The sequence below is a fragment of the Bombus pyrosoma genome, linkage group LG2, assembly GCF_014825855.1.
Source record: "Bombus pyrosoma isolate SC7728 linkage group LG2, ASM1482585v1, whole genome shotgun sequence".
NCBI classification, from domain to species: Eukaryota; Metazoa; Arthropoda; class Insecta; order Hymenoptera; family Apidae; genus Bombus; species Bombus pyrosoma.
The window spans coordinates 12,208,095-12,230,334 of record NC_057771.1 but is presented as its reverse complement, the minus strand read 5'-3'; the positions used below and the strand labels follow the sequence as shown (position 1 = coordinate 12,230,334).

At 33.0% G+C, this 22,240-nt stretch overlaps 6 protein-coding genes across 6 annotated transcripts; all 6 read right to left on the bottom strand.

The window, feature by feature from the left end:
• Window positions 1–75: 75 nt before the first annotated feature.
• On the bottom strand, window positions 76–2,443 carry LOC122573915 (odorant receptor 4-like). Its single transcript, XM_043740882.1, has 6 exons — window positions 2,078–2,443; window positions 926–1,368; window positions 764–863; window positions 589–699; window positions 302–457; window positions 76–208 (listed from the first exon to the last, which is right to left on the bottom strand). The coding sequence occupies exons 1-6, from the start codon at window positions 2,441–2,443 to the stop codon at window positions 152–154; spliced, it is 1,233 nt and encodes a 410-aa protein (XP_043596817.1). The 3' UTR covers window positions 76–151.
• A 1,194-nt stretch (window positions 2,444–3,637) lies between these two features.
• Window positions 3,638–6,627, bottom strand: LOC122573906 (odorant receptor 83a-like). The gene is made up of 7 exons (XM_043740869.1): window positions 6,556–6,627; window positions 5,731–6,240; window positions 4,461–4,903; window positions 4,299–4,398; window positions 4,124–4,234; window positions 3,870–4,025; window positions 3,638–3,770 (listed from the first exon to the last, which is right to left on the bottom strand). Exons 2-7 carry the CDS (start codon window positions 6,094–6,096, stop codon window positions 3,714–3,716), a joined length of 1,233 nt encoding a protein of 410 aa, XP_043596804.1. The 5' UTR covers window positions 6,097–6,240; window positions 6,556–6,627; the 3' UTR covers window positions 3,638–3,713.
• A 1,151-nt stretch (window positions 6,628–7,778) lies between these two features.
• LOC122573902 (odorant receptor Or2-like) lies at window positions 7,779–10,074 on the bottom strand. The gene is made up of 6 exons (XM_043740856.1): window positions 9,709–10,074; window positions 8,536–8,978; window positions 8,374–8,473; window positions 8,199–8,309; window positions 7,945–8,100; window positions 7,779–7,843 (listed from the first exon to the last, which is right to left on the bottom strand). Exons 1-6 carry the CDS (start codon window positions 10,072–10,074, stop codon window positions 7,787–7,789), a joined length of 1,233 nt encoding a protein of 410 aa, XP_043596791.1. The 3' UTR covers window positions 7,779–7,786.
• A 786-nt stretch (window positions 10,075–10,860) lies between these two features.
• On the bottom strand, window positions 10,861–12,715 carry LOC122573886. The gene is made up of 6 exons (XM_043740832.1): window positions 12,362–12,715; window positions 11,701–12,143; window positions 11,539–11,638; window positions 11,364–11,474; window positions 11,110–11,265; window positions 10,861–11,008 (listed from the first exon to the last, which is right to left on the bottom strand). The coding sequence occupies exons 1-6, from the start codon at window positions 12,713–12,715 to the stop codon at window positions 10,955–10,957; spliced, it is 1,218 nt and encodes a 405-aa protein (XP_043596767.1). The 3' UTR covers window positions 10,861–10,954.
• An 885-nt stretch (window positions 12,716–13,600) lies between these two features.
• Window positions 13,601–16,008, bottom strand: LOC122573878 (odorant receptor 22c-like). The gene is made up of 6 exons (XM_043740818.1): window positions 15,642–16,008; window positions 14,347–14,789; window positions 14,185–14,284; window positions 14,010–14,120; window positions 13,756–13,911; window positions 13,601–13,654 (listed from the first exon to the last, which is right to left on the bottom strand). The coding sequence occupies exons 1-6, from the start codon at window positions 16,005–16,007 to the stop codon at window positions 13,601–13,603; spliced, it is 1,230 nt and encodes a 409-aa protein (XP_043596753.1). The 5' UTR covers window position 16,008.
• A 756-nt stretch (window positions 16,009–16,764) lies between these two features.
• LOC122573838 lies at window positions 16,765–21,237 on the bottom strand. The gene is made up of 12 exons (XM_043740747.1): window positions 20,441–21,237; window positions 19,940–20,039; window positions 19,749–19,859; window positions 19,532–19,687; window positions 19,385–19,437; window positions 19,213–19,223; window positions 18,281–18,657; window positions 17,637–18,079; window positions 17,475–17,574; window positions 17,300–17,410; window positions 17,046–17,201; window positions 16,765–16,944 (listed from the first exon to the last, which is right to left on the bottom strand). Exons 1-12 carry the CDS (start codon window positions 21,235–21,237, stop codon window positions 16,891–16,893), a joined length of 2,469 nt encoding a protein of 822 aa, XP_043596682.1. The 3' UTR covers window positions 16,765–16,890.
• Window positions 21,238–22,240: the final 1,003 nt, after the last annotated feature.

Genomic DNA, 22,240 nt, shown 5'->3' with positions numbered 1-22,240 from the left:
ATTTATCAAAATGTTATGTATCGTAATGAAAGTAAAAAAATAATGTATGTTATGTAATATATATTTAAGTAGCAAGGAATGTTATTACAACACATTGCATTATTTACTATTCTACAATTGGATATATGGAAATAACCGAATAATTATTAGATTATAACACAATGGTATTCCGGACAAAATTTAAGTACGCGAATGATGTCTTCAAAATCTGCAAAGATGAAGTTACATTCAATCTTTAATCAAATGAAAATTTAATTAAAATCTTCAAATTAATTCGTAAAAAATGTTTGTAAAAACCTACATTTCCGAAAGCAGGCAGAGATAAAAGAAATATTCTGCCGGCGCTAATTTTCGCCGGGCTATTCGACATGGCGATGATCAAAATGAGATCTTGCATTGTCTTGCCTGGCAAGCGGTACCACTCAATCATATAACAAGATATTCCGACGCTAGTACTCTATAGCAAATAATATATATCTATAGCAATATCTCTATAGCAAATAATAAATTATAAACGAAATTGATTAATAAATTTCCATAGTGACCAATACTTTGTTATATTGAGAAGATTGGAATATTACAAAATACCTTTTCCATTAGAAGATTGCCAATATAGCATAGCAAGATCATATTAACCGTGAAGGCTATTAGTAGCATCGAATATGTTGCCAGACCAATTTTATTATTGTTTTGTAAATCCTACTAATAACATAAAAGTACCATAAACTCCTAGGAACACAAACCAGACGCAGCAAGAACGTACCGTTATACAAAGGTATTGGAGCGAGCATATTAGCAACGTGGTACCAACAAAATCGAAAAAGCACACTTCCTGCAGAACCGTCTCAATCATTGCAGAAAATCTACAATAGTACGCGATATGTTTTTGGTCAGTATTAAGCAACGTTTTACTTTACCTTCGTACTTTAAAATTCTTATGTGATGTTTTACGATTTCCATCAGCCGAGTATCCGGGTTAGAACTTTTCTTCGAGAATGTTCCATCGACCAGATCATTTAATTGAGATATAACGACATCAATCTGTCCACAGGCGTGTGTTGCGAACAGCGCAGCCAGCCCACAACACCCAACTGTCACAGAGATGCACATAAACGCGTACATGCATTGGAAAACGTATAGGATTTCGTATACGGGGCTTTTTTGGGTGTCGAAAAGTCCACTATATATAGGATACACTAATATTCTGATTGTACGATTATTTTCCTTCAGGCTCATTCTCATTGCATACTGCATGATGGTAGTGTAGCACATGCCAGCGGTATACATAAACACGGCACTGTATATGGTCAGATCTCGACCAATTTTTCCATATTTTAACATAAGCATACGATTTTTTTGAAACTCTACCTGTCAAATGATTTTTATATCTTTTATATAAAAACACTTGTACTGAATCATATTTATAAGTGATTGGTCCAGAGAAAAAGTGGTGCTAGTGATACAAATTTAATTTACGACAACTGTGAATAAAATTACATCTTAATACAGAAAACTGCGTGCTTCTAAACAGTAAAATACTTTACTACACATGCAGTGGGTACAAAAAACATTTTTCACGCCACGCCGTTGTACATTAAATTTCGTTTTCGTATATTTTCATATGACTACAAAAATATCATATTATGAAACTGAAATATTATATATAATCATATTATATATTAAAATTTTCATTGAAACTCATAAAAAATCTTCTAGACAAATATGTAGATTAGATATTTTTTCCATCTGTGTTTTTATGGAAAATATACTTACACTGCCAGCCATAAGTACATATTAGGATATTTGCTTTATCTTTAAAAAAATATATTTGAGACAAATTTTGTGCTTCTCATTATTTCTATTTTCCAATTATTTCATAATTTTTTAATATTTCCATATTCTATAAACTTCTTATTTTATTCATACCATATATCCTCTATGATGTAACATATGAAATATCGGAAAATGTGATAAAGTTTTCTAATAAATGTACAAACAAGTGAATATCCTGATACTTAGAACTGGCAATGTCTATCACTTTTCCACTGAGTAATTCACATACACTTGCTCGACTGACCTGCTTCCAATCTGTCTGCATCCGTTTGATACAGTATTCAATATCCGGTTTGCGCGCTATCAGAGCCCAATACTTCATCAGGTTGATCGAAGAATACCAAGCCAAGGAACAGAACCTCAGTCTCAATAAAGGATTCTTTTCTTCCAATATAATGTATAGCACACACTGTACTATGGTGAAAAACGGTACAAGATTACTGAATCCGATCACGATTTTTGGCAAAAATTTGCCCATGCCTTTTAGCACAGTGGGCCATATTCCGATGCAATTCAGAATCCATTTATTGTGTTTCGTCACATAAATAATGTCTTCCTTGTAGTTTGGATTTCGCGATTGATCGGTCTGACTTCGAATGGAGGGATACATATTCGTGAACAGATCGCAAGCGACTGTTTACTACAATTCAGGTGCATCGATTGTAAGGGCAATGAGCTTGCGCTCATGATATCGCGTGCATGCATTTCTTGCAGCAATTCAATATCGATTATTACTCATCAATGTAGCAAAAGTCTGTAATTGTAATGAATAGCTAACTGGTAACGGGTATAGAATCTAACTTTCTGCCTAGACTAGAGGGTCTTAACCTTCCGAAGTTACGGAACACATTTGATTATAAGAGACATTTGTGGAACACTGAAATCCCTAATGCCACGAAACTAACAATAAAAGTAAGCATGCACATATCTTTCATTAAAAATTATGTAGGTATTACAGGTTACATAATACTGAAAAAAGCAATAATTTAAAAAATAGTGTATTTATGAAAAAAGAGTTATTTTAATTGTATTTTTTCGTAAAACTACTTTAAATTAATCTTGATTCCATACCTGAGCTTGTCGGTTTTCGTGGATTTCAGTAATGTTAGATCTAATATATGATATTTCTTTTCTCATTTCTTCGTTTATGTTAATAATTTCTTCAATTTTTATGTTGGTTATTGTTGAGAAACTTGGCTCACATAGATATGATGGTAAAAACTGTAACGGGATGTTTAATGTCCTTGTGAAGATAGTTCGGTATTTCTTGTGGACAAAAATCCAACATTTCTCATCGTTTTGACAGAATCTGTTGACAAGCTAATCAATTTTTCTTCTTCTGTGTAACAAAAATTTGCAACTCGACGTATTAACTGCGCTAAATGGATTTTATAACAGGTCATAATTCTTTATATCTAAAGAAGGGAGATAAACGTTAAACGTTATAGTGGAAATAGTTCCCTCACATTTTTAGTACGAAGCGGAAGAATCATATCTCTTGTATTTTTTTGTAATATGTGATTTTTTTAAAGATTTACTTGTTTCTGAAATGTTATTTGTAAGTGGATGTCGAAATATTTTGATTCTTTGCTTGGATACTTCTATTGGCGCTATTTAACTAATTAAAAATATCTGTTAAATTGCTATTTTAACACACTAAATGTCATTTTCATCAATTTCATAGATATAGAGAGCTTTTTAAAAAGCATGTTTTTAATGGTCTTGACGTAATATAAATTACAATATTCATTACTGGATCTAATGCAGATTTTTAACCATTTAATAATGTATATTTCAGTAGTAACGAATATTTTTACAGTACATTTCTTTATTCACTATTCTACAACTGAACACAAGAAAATAACAAAATAATTGTGAAATTAGTACATAATGGTATTTCGGACGAAGTTTAAATACGCGAATGATGTTTTTAGAACCTGCAAAGATGAAATTATATTTATTCATCGCTAAATGAAATTCGATTTGCATCAATTTTGAACATGCAAATCATAAACAAAATATTTGTAAAAACCTACATTTCCGAAAGTGGGTAAAGATAAGAGAAACATCCTACCGGCGCTAATTTTCGCCGGACTATTCGACATGGCAATGATTAAGATGAGATCTTGAACTGTCTTGACTGGTAAGCGATACCAGTCTATCATATAGCAGGATATTCCGACACTAGTACTCTGTAGTATAAATGACGAATAACAAACGAAATTGATTAATACATTTTTGTACATTGATTACTTTACTATATTGAAATGAGTTGAGTATTACAAAATACCTTTTCTATTAGAAGATTGCCAATGTAGCATAACAAGAACATGTTGAACGTCAAGGATACTAGTAGCATCGAGTATGTAGCCAAACCAATTCTATTATTCTGTTGCCAATCCTACTAAAGACATAAAAATATCATAAACTTCTAGAAATACAAACCAGCAGCATCAAGAACGTACCGTTATACAATAGTATTCGAGCAAGCATATTACAAACGTGGAACCAACGAATTCGAAAAAACACACTTCTTGTAGAATCGTCTCAATCACCGCAGAAAATCTACAATAGTTTGCAATATGTGTTTGGTCAGTATCAAGCAACGTTTTACTTTACCTTCGTACTTTAAAATTCTTATGTGATGTTTTACGATTTCCATCAGTCGAGTGTTCGGATCAGAATTTTTTTCGGAGAATTTTCCTTCAACCAGATCATTTAATTGAGATATGACGACATCAATCTGTCCACAGGCATGTGTTGCAAAAAGTGCGGCTAATCCACAACACCCAACTGTCACAGAGTTGAACACAAATGTGCACATACATTGGAGAACGTACACGATTTCGTAAATGGGGCTTTTTTGAGCATCGAAAAATCCACTATACGTAGGGTACACTAACACTCTGATTGTACGATTATTTGCCTTCAGGCTCATTTCCATTGCATACTGCATGATCGTAATGTAGCACATGCCAGCACTATACATGAACATGGCACTATATATGGTCAGATCTCTGCCGATCTTCCCGTATTTTAGCATCAGCATGCGATTTTTTTGAAACTCTACCTGTCAAATGATTTTTACATTTTTACAAACAACACTATAAGTTAGTTGTTTGGAGAAGTGGTGCAAGCGACAAAATTCTAATTTGGGAAAGTTGTGGGAACAGTTACATTTAAATACATACATACTACGTACTTCTAGACGTAAAATACTATACGTTTACCGGCGCAGTGTTTCCAAAAGTATTTGCATATCATTATATATATTATAACATTTACATATTAATTAGGACCAAGTATATTAAGTTTCGCGTCATAATATTATGTATTCTCATATGCTTACAGAAATTTAATTCTACGAAAATGACATATATACAGAATATGATAAAGAACACTTCATAATATATGCGTATAATTTATAGTTTAATATGCCTCACATAAATAAAGATACGTGCAAGTACTTTTTGTAGCCAATTGTAACTATAAAAGTTTGGAAGTTTCCTAAATAATTTTCTAGATATGTTCGTATATCACGTATCGCTTCTTTCTGTAGCTATTTGTCTTTTTTTTTTAATACAAAGTGATTGCTAGCCATAAATAATAAGACATCTGCGTTATGTTTAAAAAAATGTGATATTTGATATAAATTGTGTGCTTCTTATTATTTTTATTCTACAGTTATCACGTATTTTTGTATTTCACAATTTCATATTCTGTAGACTTTATTTTACTCACATCATATGTACCTTATAAAGTAAAATATTAAATATAATAAAATGTGTCAGGATTTCTAATAAATGTTGTAACAAGTGAGTATTCTAACATTGATAAGTAGCAGTGTCCATCATTTTTCCATTGATGCTTCGTTCTTTTATTCTTTGCTCGACTGACCTGTTTCCAATCTGTCTGCACCTGTTTGATACAGTATTCGATGTTCGGTTTGCGCACTATAACAGCCCAATACTTCAACAGGTTGATTGAAGCAAAGCAAGCCAATCCCAAGAGCCTCAGTCGTAATAAAGAATCTTTTTCTTCTAATATAATGTGTAGTATACACTGCACTACCGTAAAAAGCGACACCAAATTACTGAATCCAATTACGATTTTTGGTAAAAATTTGTCGATGTCTTCTACCACAGCGGGCCATATCCCGATGGAATTCAGAACCCATTTGTTGTGTTTCGTCACGTAAACGATATCTTCTTCGTAGTTTGTGTTTTGAGGTGGATCTGTCTGACGTCGAACGGAGGGATGCATATTCGCGGGCAGACCGAAAGCGACTGTTTACGACAGTTCAGGTGCATCGATTGTAAGGGCGATGAGCTTGCGCTCGGGATATCGCGTGCGTGCATTTCACGCAGCAATTCAAAATCGATTATTACTCATCAATGTAGCGAACGTCTGTAATTATAGTGAATAACTAACTGGTAACGGGTATAGAATCTAACTCTCTGTCTAGACCAGAGGCTCTGAACCTTTCGAAGTTACGGAATATATTTGATTATGAGACATTTGTGGAACATTGAAATCCCTAATGCCACGAAACTGACAATAAAAGTAAGCATGCACATATCTTTCATTAAAAATTATATAGGTATTACAGGTTACATAATACTGAGAAAAGCAATAATTTAAAAAATAGTGTATTTATGAAAAAAGAGTTATTTTAATTATATTTTTTCGTAAAACTACTTTAAATTAATCTTGATTCCATACCTGAACTTGTCGGTTTTCGTGGATTTCAGTAATGTTAGATCTAATATATGATATTTCTTTTCTCATTTCTTCGTTTATGTTAATAATTTCTTCAATTTTTATGTTGGTTATTGTTGAGAAACTTGGCTCACATAAACATGATGGTAAAAACTGTAACAGGATGTTTAATGTCCTTGTGAAGATAGTTTGGTATTTCTTGTGGGCAAAAATCCAACATTCCTTTTCGTTTTTGTAATATGTGATTTTTCCACAGAGTTACTTGTTTCTGAAATGCTGACTATGTGTTATTGGATGTTAAAATATTTTCATTGCTTCTTTGGATACTTATATGGTTGCTATGTAAATAATTAAAAATGTCTGCTAATTATATTGTTTGTCAGATATTTTACAAAATACTCTACTCTTATGTACGGTCCGGAAGGATTACTGACCCAAAAACATCTCATACCGTAGTACCAGCACCGACACATTTTGTAACTTAGTATCAAAGCCTTGTGTTAAATAGTTTTCGTAGCACCAGCAAAATCTTACTTCTGTTGCTAGCTACTGTCCCAAAACACAGAGTGAAGGCCGATACAAAAACCATTGCGTGACCGCCGGGAAGTGTTCCTTAGTTCGTTCCTTCATTCATAAAGCATCAAACATAAGACGGTGCATAACTTGTATACATTTGTCAAGTATCGAATTTGTTAAGAACTTACATCTGGAAAACCAAGTTCTCAACCTTTGTCTTCGTTAACCTGAACCACTGTATTCGGATATCGAATTAAGAGGATTGGCATGTTTTATTATAAAATGGCGTTTCTACTTAGCAGGAACGATTATGGTATTGGGCAATGTTTCTCCACATATAAGAAGCTATGACTGTTGATTGTACGTAGACATAAAAAATTATGTCTGTGTAATATGATGCTTATATAGCTTCATATAGTTAAATATAAGTTATAATAAAATATATTATATATACGTAAATATTTCGTCATGACTTCACAAACAAACAAACAAACAAACAAACTTTGATATGTCGTCATTTTCTATGATCTTCCACCAGGATAATCTATTATCAAAATCACTGTACATATTTATCAAAATGTTATGTATCAGTATCAAAGTAAAAAAATAATGTACGCTATACAATATATATTTAACTAGCAAAGAATACTTTCATAATACATTTATTTATTTACTTTTTTATGATTAGATATATGAAAATAATAGAATAATTGTGAAATTAGTAGATAATAGTATTCCGAATGAAGTTTAAATACGCGAACGATGTCTTTAGAACCTGCAAAGACAAAGTTACATTTAATCACCCAAAAATAAAAAATTCGATTTACATAAAATTTGAACATGCAAATCATAGATGTAACATTTATAAAAACCTACATTGCCAAAAGTAGGTAAAGATAAAATAAATATTCTGGCGGCGCTAATTTTTGCCGGACTATTTGACATAGCGATGATCAATATGAGATCTTGAACTGTCTTGATAGGTAAGCGGTACCAGTCAATCATATAGCAGGATATTCCGACGCTAGTACTCTGTAGCATAAATGACGAATAACAAACGAAATTGATTAATACATTTTTGTACACTGATTACTTTGCTATATTGAAAAGAGTTCAATATTATAAAATACCTTATCTATTAGAAGATTGCCAATGTAGCATAACAAGAACATATTGAATGTTAGGGATACTAATAGCATCGAGTAGGTTGCCAGACCAATTTTATCGTTCTGTTGCCAATCCTACTAAAAACATAAAAATACCATAAACTTCTAGAAATACAAACCAGCAGCATCAAGAACGTACCGTTATACAGTAATATTCGAGCAAGCATATTACAAAAGTGGAACCAACGAATTCGAAAAAGCACACTTCCTGCAGGACCGTTTCAATCATCGCAGAAAATCTACAATAGTACGCGATATGTGTTTGGTCAGTATCAAGCAACGTTTTACTTTACCTTCGTACTTTAAAATTCTTATGTGATGTTTTACGATTTCCATCAGTCGAGTGTTCGGATTAGAATTTTTCTCGGAGAATTTTCCTTCGACCAGATCATCCAATTGAGATATGACGATATCAATCTGTCCACAGGCATGTGTTGCAAAAAGTGCAGCCAATCCACAACACCCAACTGTTACTGAGTTAAATAAAAATGTGCACATGCATTGAAGAACGTATACAATTTCATAGACAGGGCTTTTTTGAGCATCGAAAAATCCACTATATGTAGGATACACTAACAGTCTGATTGTACGATTATTTTCCTTCATATTTAATCCCATTGCATACTGCATGACTGTAACGTAGCATATTTCAGCGCTATACATGAACACGGCACTGTATATGGTCAGATCTCGTCCTATCTTTCCGTATTTTAGCATCAGTATGCGATTTCTTTGGATTTCTACCTGTCAAATAATTTGTACAATTTTTTTTTATAAATAATACTACTGAGTCATGTTTATAAATAAGTGATTGAGAGAAAAATTTTAATTTGGCGAAATTGTGAGTAAAGTCACTTTTTAATACAGAAACCAGTATGTTTACAGACTTTAAAGTGTTGTTAGAGTTAAAAATTTTACTACATGTACAGTGTCCACAACAGTATTTGCATCCCATTTTATATATTATAACATTTATATACTGATTAATTAGGTTTAAGTATACTAAATTTTGTATCATAGTACTACGTATTTTTATAAAATGAAATATGTAGAATGTGATAAAAATGTTCCATAATATGCGAGTGTAGTTTACGATATAATACAGTATAACATAAACAGGGATTTGTGCAAACATTCTTTATAGCCACTTGTAGTTTTAATATTTTGAGAACTCGTAAAAAATTTTCTAGGTAAATATGTTTATCACGTATTTTTTCTTTCTGTAAGATATTTATCTTGCTTTTACACAAAATACATGTACACTGCCAGCCACAAGTATTGGGATATTTACGTTGTATATAAAAAATGTGATATGTGGTATAAATTATAAGCTTCTCATGCTATTTATTTCGCACTTATTTCATTTTTCTAACATGTTTTCTAACAAGTGTATACCAAATGGGTATCCTAGTACTCATAACCAGAAGAGTTTCTCTTTTCCATTGAGCCTTTCATATATACATGCGCGACTGACCTGCTTCCAATCTGTATGCACCTGTTCGATACAATATTCGATATTCGGTTTGCGTGCTATCAAAGCCCAATACTTCATCAGGTTGATTGAAGCAAAGCAAGCCAAGCCTAAGAGCCTCAGTCTTAGTAAAGGATCGTTTTCTTCCAGTGTAATGTATAGCACACACTGCATCACGTTGAGAAACGACACGATATTACTGAGACCGATTACGACTTTTGGTACAAATTTGCCGATCCCTTTTAGCACAGCAGGCCACATCCCGATGGAATTCAGAACCCATTTGTTGTGTTTCGTCACGTAAACGATATCTTTTTCGTAGTTTGTGTTTTGCGGTGGATCTGTCTGACGTCGAACGGAAAGATGCATATTCGCCGGCAGGTGGAAAACGACTGTTTACAATAATTCACGTGCATCGATTGTAAGGGCGTTGAGCTTGCGCTCATGATATCGCGTGCGTGCATTTCTTGTAGTACTTTCAAATCGATTTTTACTTATGAATGTAGCGAACGTCTGTAATTGTGAAAATCGATGGTAGTGTTCCCAGCTATAAGATCTAACTTTCTGTCTAGACGTAAGTGGAATAGGTTAGAGCATAAATGCACGACGATTAGCAGCTGCTAATGTTATGAAAACACAATGTCATTGCGTGGTATGTATGTTCACGTAAAATAACGATATATACATGTGAGAAATTTATTAATGAAATACGTTGCAATTCCTTTCTTTTCTCTTTCGTTGGAAAAAGTAGTTTGAAAAAAGTAACATATATTTTGTAATTTTTTTGTACCATAATACCTTATTATTAATTTAATTATCTAATCACTGTCAGTTAATTTTGCGCGATATTATTAAATATTGGTTTCTTTTACATGAAAATAGGCTGTGACTGTTTGTGTTATGTGGACATAGTAAATTACTGTGTCTGTGGTTCGATGTCATACAATGTTTATGTGGGTCGTGTAATTAAATACGATTAATAAAATATGTTGTCTTTACCTTGGTATTTTTTAATGATTTTATACATTAGTACAATCTAGTATGTCGTCATTTTCTATAATCTTCTGCTTGATCAATCTATTGTCAAAGTCACTGTATGTTTATCATAATGTTATTTATCGTTACCGAAGTTAATAATAATGTATACTGTATAATGTATATTTAGGTAGCAACAAACATTTTTACAATATATTTCTTTATTTACTATTCCATAAATGAATATACGAAAATAACGGAAATTATTAAATTATTACATAGTGGCATTCCGAACGAAGTTTAAGTACGCGAATGATGTCTTTAGAATCTGCAAACACGAAGTTAGATTTAGTCACTGGTAGATTAAAAGGTTGATTTGTGTAAATTCTGAACAGGCAAAACATGAAGGAAATATTTGTAAAAACCTACATTTCCGAAAGTAGGCAAGGATAAAAGAAACATTCTGCCAGCGCTAATTTTCACCGGATTATTCGACATAGCGATGATCAATATAAGATCTTGAACTGTTTTGACTGGTAAGCGGTACCAGTCAATCATATAGCAAGATATTCCGATGTTAGCACTCTGTAGTGTAAATGACGAATAATAAACGAAATTGATTAATACATTTTCGTACATTAATTACTTTGATACATTGAAAATAGTTGAATATTAAAAAATACCTTTTCTATTAGAAGATTGCCAATGTAGCATAACAAGAACATATTAAATGTTAAGGATACTAATAGCATGGAGAATGTTGCCACACCAATCTTATTATTTTCTTGCCATTCCTACTAAATACATAAGAGTATGGAAAATTCCTGAAGACATAAATCAGAAGCAACAAGAACGTACCGTTATACAGTAGTATTCGAGCAAGCATATTACCAACGTGGAACCAACGAATTCGAAAAAGCACGCTTCCTGCAGAACCGTCTCAATCATCGTAGAAAATCTATAACAGTAGCCGATGTGTTGTTTGTCAGTTTCATGCAATTTATTATTTTACCTACGTACTTTAAAATTCTTATGTGGTTCTTTACGATTTCTATCAGTCGAGTGTCCGGCTCAGAATTTTTCTTGGCAAATTTTCCATCGACCAGATCATTTAATTGAGATATAACGACATCAATCTGCCCACAAGCGTGTGTTGCAAAAAGTGCAGCCAATCCACAACACGCAACTGTCACAGAGTTGAACAAAAGTGTGCACATGCATTGGAGAACGTACACGATTTCGTAGATAGGAGTTTTTTGGGCGTCGAAAAATCCACTATATGTAGGGTACACTAGTACTCTGGTTGTACGATTATTTTCCCTCAGGACTGATGCCATTGCATATTGCATGATTGTAATATAGCACATTTCAGAGCTGTACATGAACACGGCACTGTATATGGTGAGATCTCGACCGATTTTTCCATATTTTAGCATCAGCATGCGATTTCTTTGGAATTCTACCTGTCAAATTTTTATGTTTGTCAGATTGTTATGTTTTTTACAAATATTCCTCATATTAAATCACATTTATAAGTGCGTAGTACAGAGGACAAAAGGTATAAGTGATAAAATTTGATTTTAAGTAAGTGATAAAATTTTAATGGGGTGCAAAACTTCATTTTAATACAGAAATCAAAAGGTTTCTGAGCTTTTCACATAGGTATATTTGCCAGACTGACCTGCTTCCAGTCTGTCTGCACCTGTTCGATACAGTATTCGATGTTCGGTCTGCGCGCTATCAAAGCCCAATACTTCATCAGATTGGTTGAAGCAAAACAAATCAAGCCTAAAAATCTCAGTCTTAATGAAGGATCTTTTTCTTCCAGTATAACGTGAAGCACAAACTGCAGTACGTTGAAAACCGACACGAAATTACTGAGACCTATTACAATTTTTGGTACAAATTTGCCGATGCCTTTTAGCATAGCAGGCCACATCCCGATAGAATTCAAAACCCATTTGTTGTGTTTCGTCACGTAAACGATGTCTTCCTCGTAGTTTGGATTCCGTGGTTGTCGAATGGAAAGATGCATATTCGCGGGTAGGTGGAAAACGACTGTTTACGATAATTCACGTGCATCGATTGTAAAGGCGCTGAGCTTGCGCTCATGATATCGCGTGCGTGCATTTCTTGTAGTACTTCCAAATCGATTTTTACTTATGAATGTAGCGAACGTCTGTAATTGTGAAAATAGATGGTAGTGTTCCCAGCTATACGATCTAACTTTCTGTCTAGACATAAGTGGAACAGATTAAATGATAAGTGCACGACTATTAGTAGCTACTGGTGTTAAGAAAACACAATATCGTGTGCGTGATATGTATGTTCACGTAAAATAACAGTATATATATATATATATATATATGTGTGAGTAACTTATTAATGAAATACGTTTCAATTTCTCCTTTTTCGCATTTGTTAAAAAGAGCAGTTTGAAAAAAGTAGCGTTTTCTAATTTAGTTTTATTATAATAGCTTATTATTTATTTTATTATATAATCACTGCTAATTAATATTATGCTATATTTTTAAATGTTGGCTTCTTTTAAATGAATGTTGGTTATTGCTGTGTAGACACACGAAATTATGAGCTATGTGGTTTGGTGTAATATGATGTCTACAAACATCATGTGTATTTAAATACGAATAACAAAATATATTATCCTTACCTTGATATTTCTGTATAATTTCACATAGTAATAGATGCTAGTATGTCGTTATTTTCTATGATTTTGTACTTGCGTAACCTATTGTCAAAGTTACCTTACATATTCACCAAAATGCTGTATATCGTTATGAAAAGAAAGTACTATATACTATAAAATATAAATTAAAATAGCAACCAATACTATTACAACAAATTTCTTTATTTAATATTACACTTGGATTATGGAAATAACGGAATAATCATTAAATTGTTACATAAGAGTATTCCTCATAAAGTTTAAGTACGCGAATGATGTCTTTAAAATCTGCAAAGACGAAGTTAGATATAGTTACCTATAGATAAAACGATTGATTTGCGTAAATTTTGAACAGGAAATATATAAAGGAAACATTTGTAAAAACCTACATTTCCGAAAGTAGGCAAGGATAAAAGAAACATTCTGCCAGCGCTAATTTTTACCGGACTATTCGACATAGCGATGATCAACATAAGATCTTGAACTGTTTTGACTGGTAAGCGGTACCAGTCAACCATATAGCAAGATATTCCGATGCTAGTACTCTGTAGTGTGAATGACGAATAATAAACGAAATTGATTAATACATTTTCGTATATTGATTACTTTACTATATTGAAAAGAGTTGAGTATTACAAAATACCTTTTCTAGCAGAAGATTGCCAATGTAGCATAACAAGAACATATTGAACGTCAAGGATACTAGTAGCATCGAGTATGTTGCCAAACCAATTTTATTATTCTGTTGCCAATCCTATTAAAAACATAAAAATACCATAAACTTCTAGAAATACAAACCAGCAGCAACAAGAACGTACCGTTATACAATAGTATTCGAGCAAGCATATTACAAACGTGGAACCAACGAATTCGAAAAAGCACACTTCCTGCAGAACCGACTCAATCATCGCAGAAAATCTACAATGGTACGCGATATGTGTTTGGTCAGTATCAAGCAACGTTTTACTTTACCTTCGTACTTTAAAATTCTTATGTGATGTTTTACGATTTCCATCAGTCGAGTGTTCGGATTAGAATTTTTCTCGGAGAATTTTCCATCGGCCAGATCATTTAACTGAGATATAACGACATCAAGCTGTCCACAGGCGTGTGTTGCAAAAAGAGCAGCCAAAGCACAACATCCAACTGTCACAGAGTTGAATACAAATGTGCACATGCATTGGAGAACGTACACGATTTCGTAGATGGGGCTTTTTTGGGCATCGAAAAATCCACTATATGTAGGGTACACTAACACCCTGATTGTACGATTATTTTCCTTCAGGCTTATTCCCATTGCATACTGCATGATTGTAACGTAGCACACGAGTGCGGTATACATGAACGCGGCACTGTATATGGTGAGATCTCGTCCGATCTTTCCATATTTTAGCATTAACAGGCGATTTCTTGGGAATTCTACCTGTCAAATGATTATTGCATTTTTGTACAAATAATATTTTAAGTGGGTGGTTCAGGGGAGAAGTGGTGTAAGTGATAAAATTTTAATTTGTGCAAACTATGAGTAAAGATACATTTTAATACAGAAACCAGCATGTTTCCAAATAGTAAAATACTTTACCAAACATGCAGCGACTACAAAAAATATTCTGCACATCGCTTTATTTACTATAATATTCTATTTACATATTAGTTAATTATGTCCAAGTACATTAAATTTCGTATCATAGAGTATTACGCATTTCATGTGATAACATAAATTTGATACTGTGAAAATGAAATATACATACAGAATCTGATAAGAAGCACTTCGTAATACACGCTTATAATTTATGATATAATATAACGTAAGTAAAGCTTTATGTAAATACAGTTTGTAGCCATTGTCCTTATAACGTACTGAGAGTTAATAAAATATTTTCTAAATAAATTTGTTAACTTGGTATCGTTTCTTTCTATAGATATTTGTCTTTTATTTTAATACAAAATGCACTTATATTGCCGGACATGAGTATTAGTAAATTTACTTTGTGTATGAAAGGAGCCCTATATTTCGTGCAAATTATATACTTCCCATGCTATTTTTATTTTACAGCTATTTCATAAATTTGTGTTCTGCAATTTTATATTTTATAGACCCTATTTTACTCACATTGTATGCTCCTTATGGGACATATTAATGTAAATCATTAAATATGGTAAAATTTGTTAGAATTTTTTAACAAGAATGTAACAAATGGGTATCTTAATAACTACAACCAATAGAATTTTTTACTTTTCCACTAAGCATTTCAGATATATTAGTTTGACTGACCTGCTTCCAATCTGTCTGTATCTGTTCGATGCAGTATTCAATGTTTGGTTTACGCAGTATCAGAGCCCAATACTTTATCAGGTTGGTTGAAGAATAGCAAGCCAATCCTAAGAGCCTTAATCTTAGCAAAGGATCTTTTTCTTCCAATATAATGTGTAGCACACACTGTACTACGCTGAAGAACGACACAAAATTACTGAGTCCAATCACAATTTTTGGTACAAATTTGCCGATGCCTTCTAGCACAGCGGGCCACATCCCGATGGAATTTAGAACCCATTTGTTATGTTTCGTCACGTAAATGATATCTTCCTCGTATTTTGGATTCCGCGGTTGATCGGGCCGATATCGAACGGAGAGGTGCATATTCGTGGCCAGGTGGAAAACGACTGTTTACGATAGTTCAGGTGCATCGATTGTAAGGGCATTGAGTTTGCGCTCATGATATCGCGTGCGTGCATTTCTTGTAGTACTTCCAAATCGATTTTTACTTATGAATGTAGAGAACGTCTGCAATTGTGGAAATAGATAGTAGCGTTACCAGCTATAGAATCTAACTTTCTGTCTAGACATAAGTAGAACAGTTTAGACTATAAGTGCATGACGATTAGCAGCTGCTAATGTTATGAAAACACAATGTCATGTGCATGGTATGTATGTTCATGTAAAATAACGATATATACATGTGAGTAATTTATTAATGAAATACATTGCAATTCCTTTCTTTTCTCTTTTGTTGGAAAAAGTAGTTTGAAAAAAGTAACATATATTTTGTAATTTGTTTTTACTATAATACTTTATTATTAATTTAATTATTTAATCACTGTCAGTTAATTTTGCGCAATATTATTAAATATTCGTTTCTTTTACATGAAAATAGGCCGTGACTGATTGTGTTATGTGGACATAGTAAATTACTGTGTCTGTGGTTCGATGTCATACAATGTTTATGTGGGTCGTGTAATTAAATACGATTAATAAAATATGTTGTCTTTACCTTGGTATCTCTTTATGATTTCATACATTAGTACAATTTAGTATATCGCCATTTTCTATAATCTTCTGCTTGATCAATCTATTGTCAAAATCACTGTATGTTTATCATAATGTTATTTATCGTTACCGAAGTTAATAATAATGTATACTGTATAATGTACATTTAAGTAGCAACAAACATTTTTATAATATATTTTTTTATTTGCTATTCCATAAGTGAATATACGAAAATAACGGGATAATTATTAAATTATTACATAGTGGCATTCCGAACAAAATTTAAGTACGCGAATGATGTCTTTAGAATCTGCAAAGATGGATTTAGATTTAGTCACTGGTAAATTAAATGGTTGATTTGTGTAAATTTTGAACAGGCAAAACATGAGGGAAATATTTGTAAAAACCTACATTTCCGAAAGTAGGCAAGGATAAAAGAAACATTCTGCCGGCGCTAATTTTCACTGGAGTGTTCGACATAGCGATGACCAACATAAGATCTTGAATTGTTTTAGGTGGTAAGCGGTACCAGTCAATCAGATAGCAAGATATTCCAATGTCAGAACTCTGTAATGTAAATGCCGAATATCAAACGAAACTGATTAATCCATTTCCATACATTGATTACTTGACTATATTGAAAAAGGTTGAGTATTACAAAATACCTTTTCTAGTAGAAGATTACCAATGTAGCATAACAAGAACATATTGAACGTCAAGGATATCAGTAGCGTCGAGTATGTTGCCACACCAATTTTATTATTGCTTTGCCAATCCTACTGAAAACATAAAAATACCATATACTTCTATAAACACAAATTAGCAGAAACAAGGACGTACCGTTAGACAATAATATTCGAGGAAGCATACTACCAACGTGGTACCAACGAATTCGAAAAAGCACACTTCCTGCAGAACCCTCTCAATCATAGTAGAAAATCTATAACATTAGGCGACATGTTTCCTGATACTTTCATGGAACTTTTTACTTCACCTACGTACTTTAAAATTTTTATATGATGTTTTACGATTTCCGTCAGTCGAGTGTCCGGATTAGAATTTTTCTTGGCGAATTTTCCATCGACCAGATCATCTAATTGAGACATAACGATATCAATCTGTCCACAGGCGTGTGTTGCAAAAAACGCAGCCAGTCCACAACACGAAACTGTCACAGAGTTGAACAAAAGTGTGCACATGCATTGAAGAACGTACACGATTTCGTAGATAGGAGTTATTTGGACGTCGAGCAATCCACTATAGGTAGGGTACACTAGCACTCTGGTTGTACGATTATTTTCCTTCAGCATTGTTCCCAATGCATATTGCATGATTGTAATGTACAACATTTCAGAGCCATACATAAACACGGCACTGTATATGGTGAGATCTCGACCGATTTTTCCGTATTTTAGCATCAGCATACGATTTCTTTGGAAATCTACCTGCCAAATGATTTTTATCTTATTTACAAACATTCCTCATACTAAATCACATTTATACGTAAGTCAGAGTGTAGTTCAGGGGATAAGTGATACAGGTGATAGAATTTGATTTCAAGGAAACTGGGTGTAATCTTTCATTTTAATACAGAAACCTACAAAAGCCTTCTGAGCTTTTGACATAGATATACTCGACTGACTCACTTGCTTCCAATCTATCTGCACCTGTTCGATACAGTATTTGATGTTCGATTTGCGCGCTATCAGAGCCCAATACTTCATCAGATTGGTTGAAGCAAAACAAATCAAGCCTAGGAATCTCACTTTTAATGTAGGGTTTTTTTCTTCCAGTATAATGTGTAGTACAAATTGCAGTACGTTCAAAGACGATACGAAATTACTGAGACCTATTATAATTTTTGGTACAAATTTTCCGATGCCTTTTACTACAGTGGGCCACATGCCAATGGTACTCAGAATCCATTTGTTGTGTTTCGTCACGTAAACGATGTCTTCCTCGTAGTTTGGATTCCGTGGTTGTCGAACGGAAAGATGCATATTCGCGGGCGGATCGAGAACGACTGTTTATGACAGTTCAAGTGTATTGATTGTATGTCGCTGAGCTTACGCTCGTGATATTGCGTGCGTGTATCTGCAACTCTTCTATTATTTATATATATAAGTGTGCTCTTGGAAATCGATCAATACGACTGAAAAAAAGCGAACGTCTGGAATTATACCATGGGATATTTACGATAACCAGTTCTGCAAGGTAAACAGACGAGAAGGAAAGCTGCAATTACGCATAAGTGCTCGAAAGTTTGGTATTATGGTTTTTCAAACGATATACGACTGTAAGCTATATAGTTGTGATTTTGTATTGAAGGAGATGTATTTTTGTAATACATATAAGTGGAATATGTTATGAAATTTTAAATGTCATAACATTAGTATATTCCGGAAATTTCTGTCTTTTTATTATAAAAATTCACTGAAAAATTATATTTTTTGTTTGTTTTAAAAGGAAAAGAATGTGATGACTGCATTTTGACGCATGAAATATCAATAAATAAGTGCAAGTTGTGAAATTTTATCAACTGCAAATGGAAATGTTTCAGATATATATTTTCTCTCACTGATTTTAATACTAGACAAATTTGAAACTATTCGAATTTAGATTGATTATCTGCTATGATTAATTTTGATACCTGCATTTTAGATTTAATAAGTGATATCTGCAAAAATAATGTTTTAATAGTAGCATAATACAATTGTATGATTACGATAGTGAAAGATATGTGTTCTTACCAATCTGCAACTGTTTGAAGCAAATTCAAATAAACTAATGACGTTTTTGCCACCTGGAAATTTTTAAGTGCAGAAGTTTATTATTCTATTTTATTCAAATTATTCGATTCGGTATACAGTGAAATTGTTTACAAATCAGAAACTTACGGAGCTAAAAGTGTTCAGAGATAATTCAATTATTTTTCCGGCAGTTAATTTTGGTGGATACTGAGATATAGAGATCAGTAGAATGAGATCGTAAGCTTCTTTAGCTGGCAAGTTATACCAGTCGATTTCATAAGAAACTGTACCAATTTCGCTACACTAATTATGATCATTAAGAATATCTAATGAAATAAAAAATATATAAAAAAGAAATTTGTACCTGCTCAGAAAGTAGTTCACCTATGTAGCAAAATATAAATATATTAAATGTAAAGGAAGTCAACAGAGTAATATAAGTGAATGTAACGATTAGATCAGTGCTTTCCCATTCCTAAAATACATTTATCACAATTATGTTCACTTACAATCTATCTTCAACATAAAGAAATATATACTAATTCAATCGCTTACCATCAAGCAGTAATATTCGAGCATACACATATTCATCGTGCACTCTACGATCTCTGTCAAGAAAATCTGGTACAAAGCATCTTCGATGTTTTTCGAAAATCTGAAATTTCCAAAAAAGAAGATCTATGTGCATGTAAAATATTCAAATATCTGTATGAATACATTTTGGAGGAAAAGTAAGTAGTCAATTGGGATAGCAATCAATGAAGCAGAATCGAACTGGTATTAATGTTATTGTGTTTCATTTATTGTATATCCTTATTATATATCCTTACATTACATAATTTAATAAAAAAATGAAATTAATATTTATATTATTGTGTAGGTGACCCGTATTTAACGAAACTCCTTTTATACCAATTTCCACCACCTATTCACTTATTTTTGTTCCCGACAGTATGTATAAAAGATGTAGGAAAATGTGCACAGACTCTTATCGTGTTAAAATTCATTCGTATTAAAACAAAAGTCTTGTCGATTAATAAATTCGATATGTATTACCTTAAAGTTTCTACGTGATCACGCACAATAACAGCGAAAAGGTCACGATCCTTGCTCTCCACCAAATGCTGCAACCTTACAATCTGTATTTGAATCTGTCCACAAACATGAGTAACAAACACTGCAGCCAAACCATACGCAACCGTGGTGATGCTATACATAACCATAGCGGCGAAACAATGGAGAAAGAACACGATTTCATAGGTAGGACTAGACTGCGTATCAAAAAACGGATCGTAACCGATATAAGTCAATGGTCTAACTGTGTAATTCTCTCTAGTCTTATCAGTGGATAAGAATTGCGCTACCGTGTGATAGGACATTCCACCTGTATATATAAAAACGGCGCACACGGTAATAAGCTTTCTGCTAATGCCCGCGTATTTTAACATGATCGCCCGATGATTCGGATCCTGCACTCTCTTCCAGTCATTTTTGAGCTGTCGGATGCACCTTTGCAGGAAGGCTCCTTTTAGGGCAAGGTAACTGTACTTAACTGTGGCAAATACACAGAAGCCAACTGGACCGAGCATTTTCACCTTCATGTAAAGATTTTTTTCTACGAAGAAGAAGTGATGGCCAGATGGCAAGATGATGAAGAATATGCTGCAGAAGCATATGATCATCACGACGACTGAGAGGAGCTGTTCCAGTCTGCTTGTGTGATTGTTAATGAGAGGCCACATTCCAATCAGCTTCAACAGCCATTGACACATCTGCAGCGTGTAATGTATGTCGTTCTGGTAATGGTTGTTTTTTAGTTGATTGTCAACTATGGTATATGATTGATCATACATACTGGCTGCTGTAGTGAACACTGTCGACTGACCGATGGGATAGAAACTTCCAACACGATATTGTCAGAACGCAAGCGCGCGCTTCTCCGTTTCGATGAACTTCTCCACATGCTTCGTGAATGAGGGGATACGTTCGTAGGGAAAACTTTCTTCGGTGATTATTAAGCATGCAAGTTTTTTCATCTTTTACAGGTTCTGTATTCGCATGTTGGAGGGGAGGTTTAGTGGAGTTACAGTGCAAAGAAATCGTGCATTCAGCTAATAAACGTGTGTGGTGTTCTACTTTTAACATTTTGCTGTAAGAGATGAAATACTTTATTGTGATTTCAATATGATGAGATGTGAAGTATGAATTAATATTTTTATGTTAAATACATGTATTATGCTATTGCACGTCAATGTGTATTGTATTTTATATTGGATATACATTTTATTTTATCGATGTTTTAAATTGTAATAATTTTTATATACATATATCTATTTTATAAAGGGCGTCAATTTCCAAATTCGTCTGTAGACTTTTTTGAGCAATGGACGTTTGTTTTGCTTTAGGAATATCATATTGTACTTTTTTAGTTTATTTCCGGCTGAAAAATGTTATTAGACACCTTCTGATTTATAAGAAAGAATGCGAATATTTTAATATTTTAAACAATAATTTACATGAAATATTACAGAAACTTGAAGTTTGATATCCGTGATACACGTGTACTAAGGGTAAGAAGAATTCAAATTTATATATCGAACTTTACATAAATATGTTTGAATTAAAAATCTAATAAGTTTATTATCTAAATATATTTTTCTCAGCATATTGAAGCATATTGAATTGCGAATTGCAATTGCAAAGGATATTTCTTGGGAATTAATAATATTATTTTTTGAGAATTAAGAGAATTAAAAGGATATACATTACCAAAGGTCTACACGGACATGGTAATTATCTTCCCAGCTGTTATTTTAACTTCCATTTGAGATCGTGAAATGATCATAATTATACAAA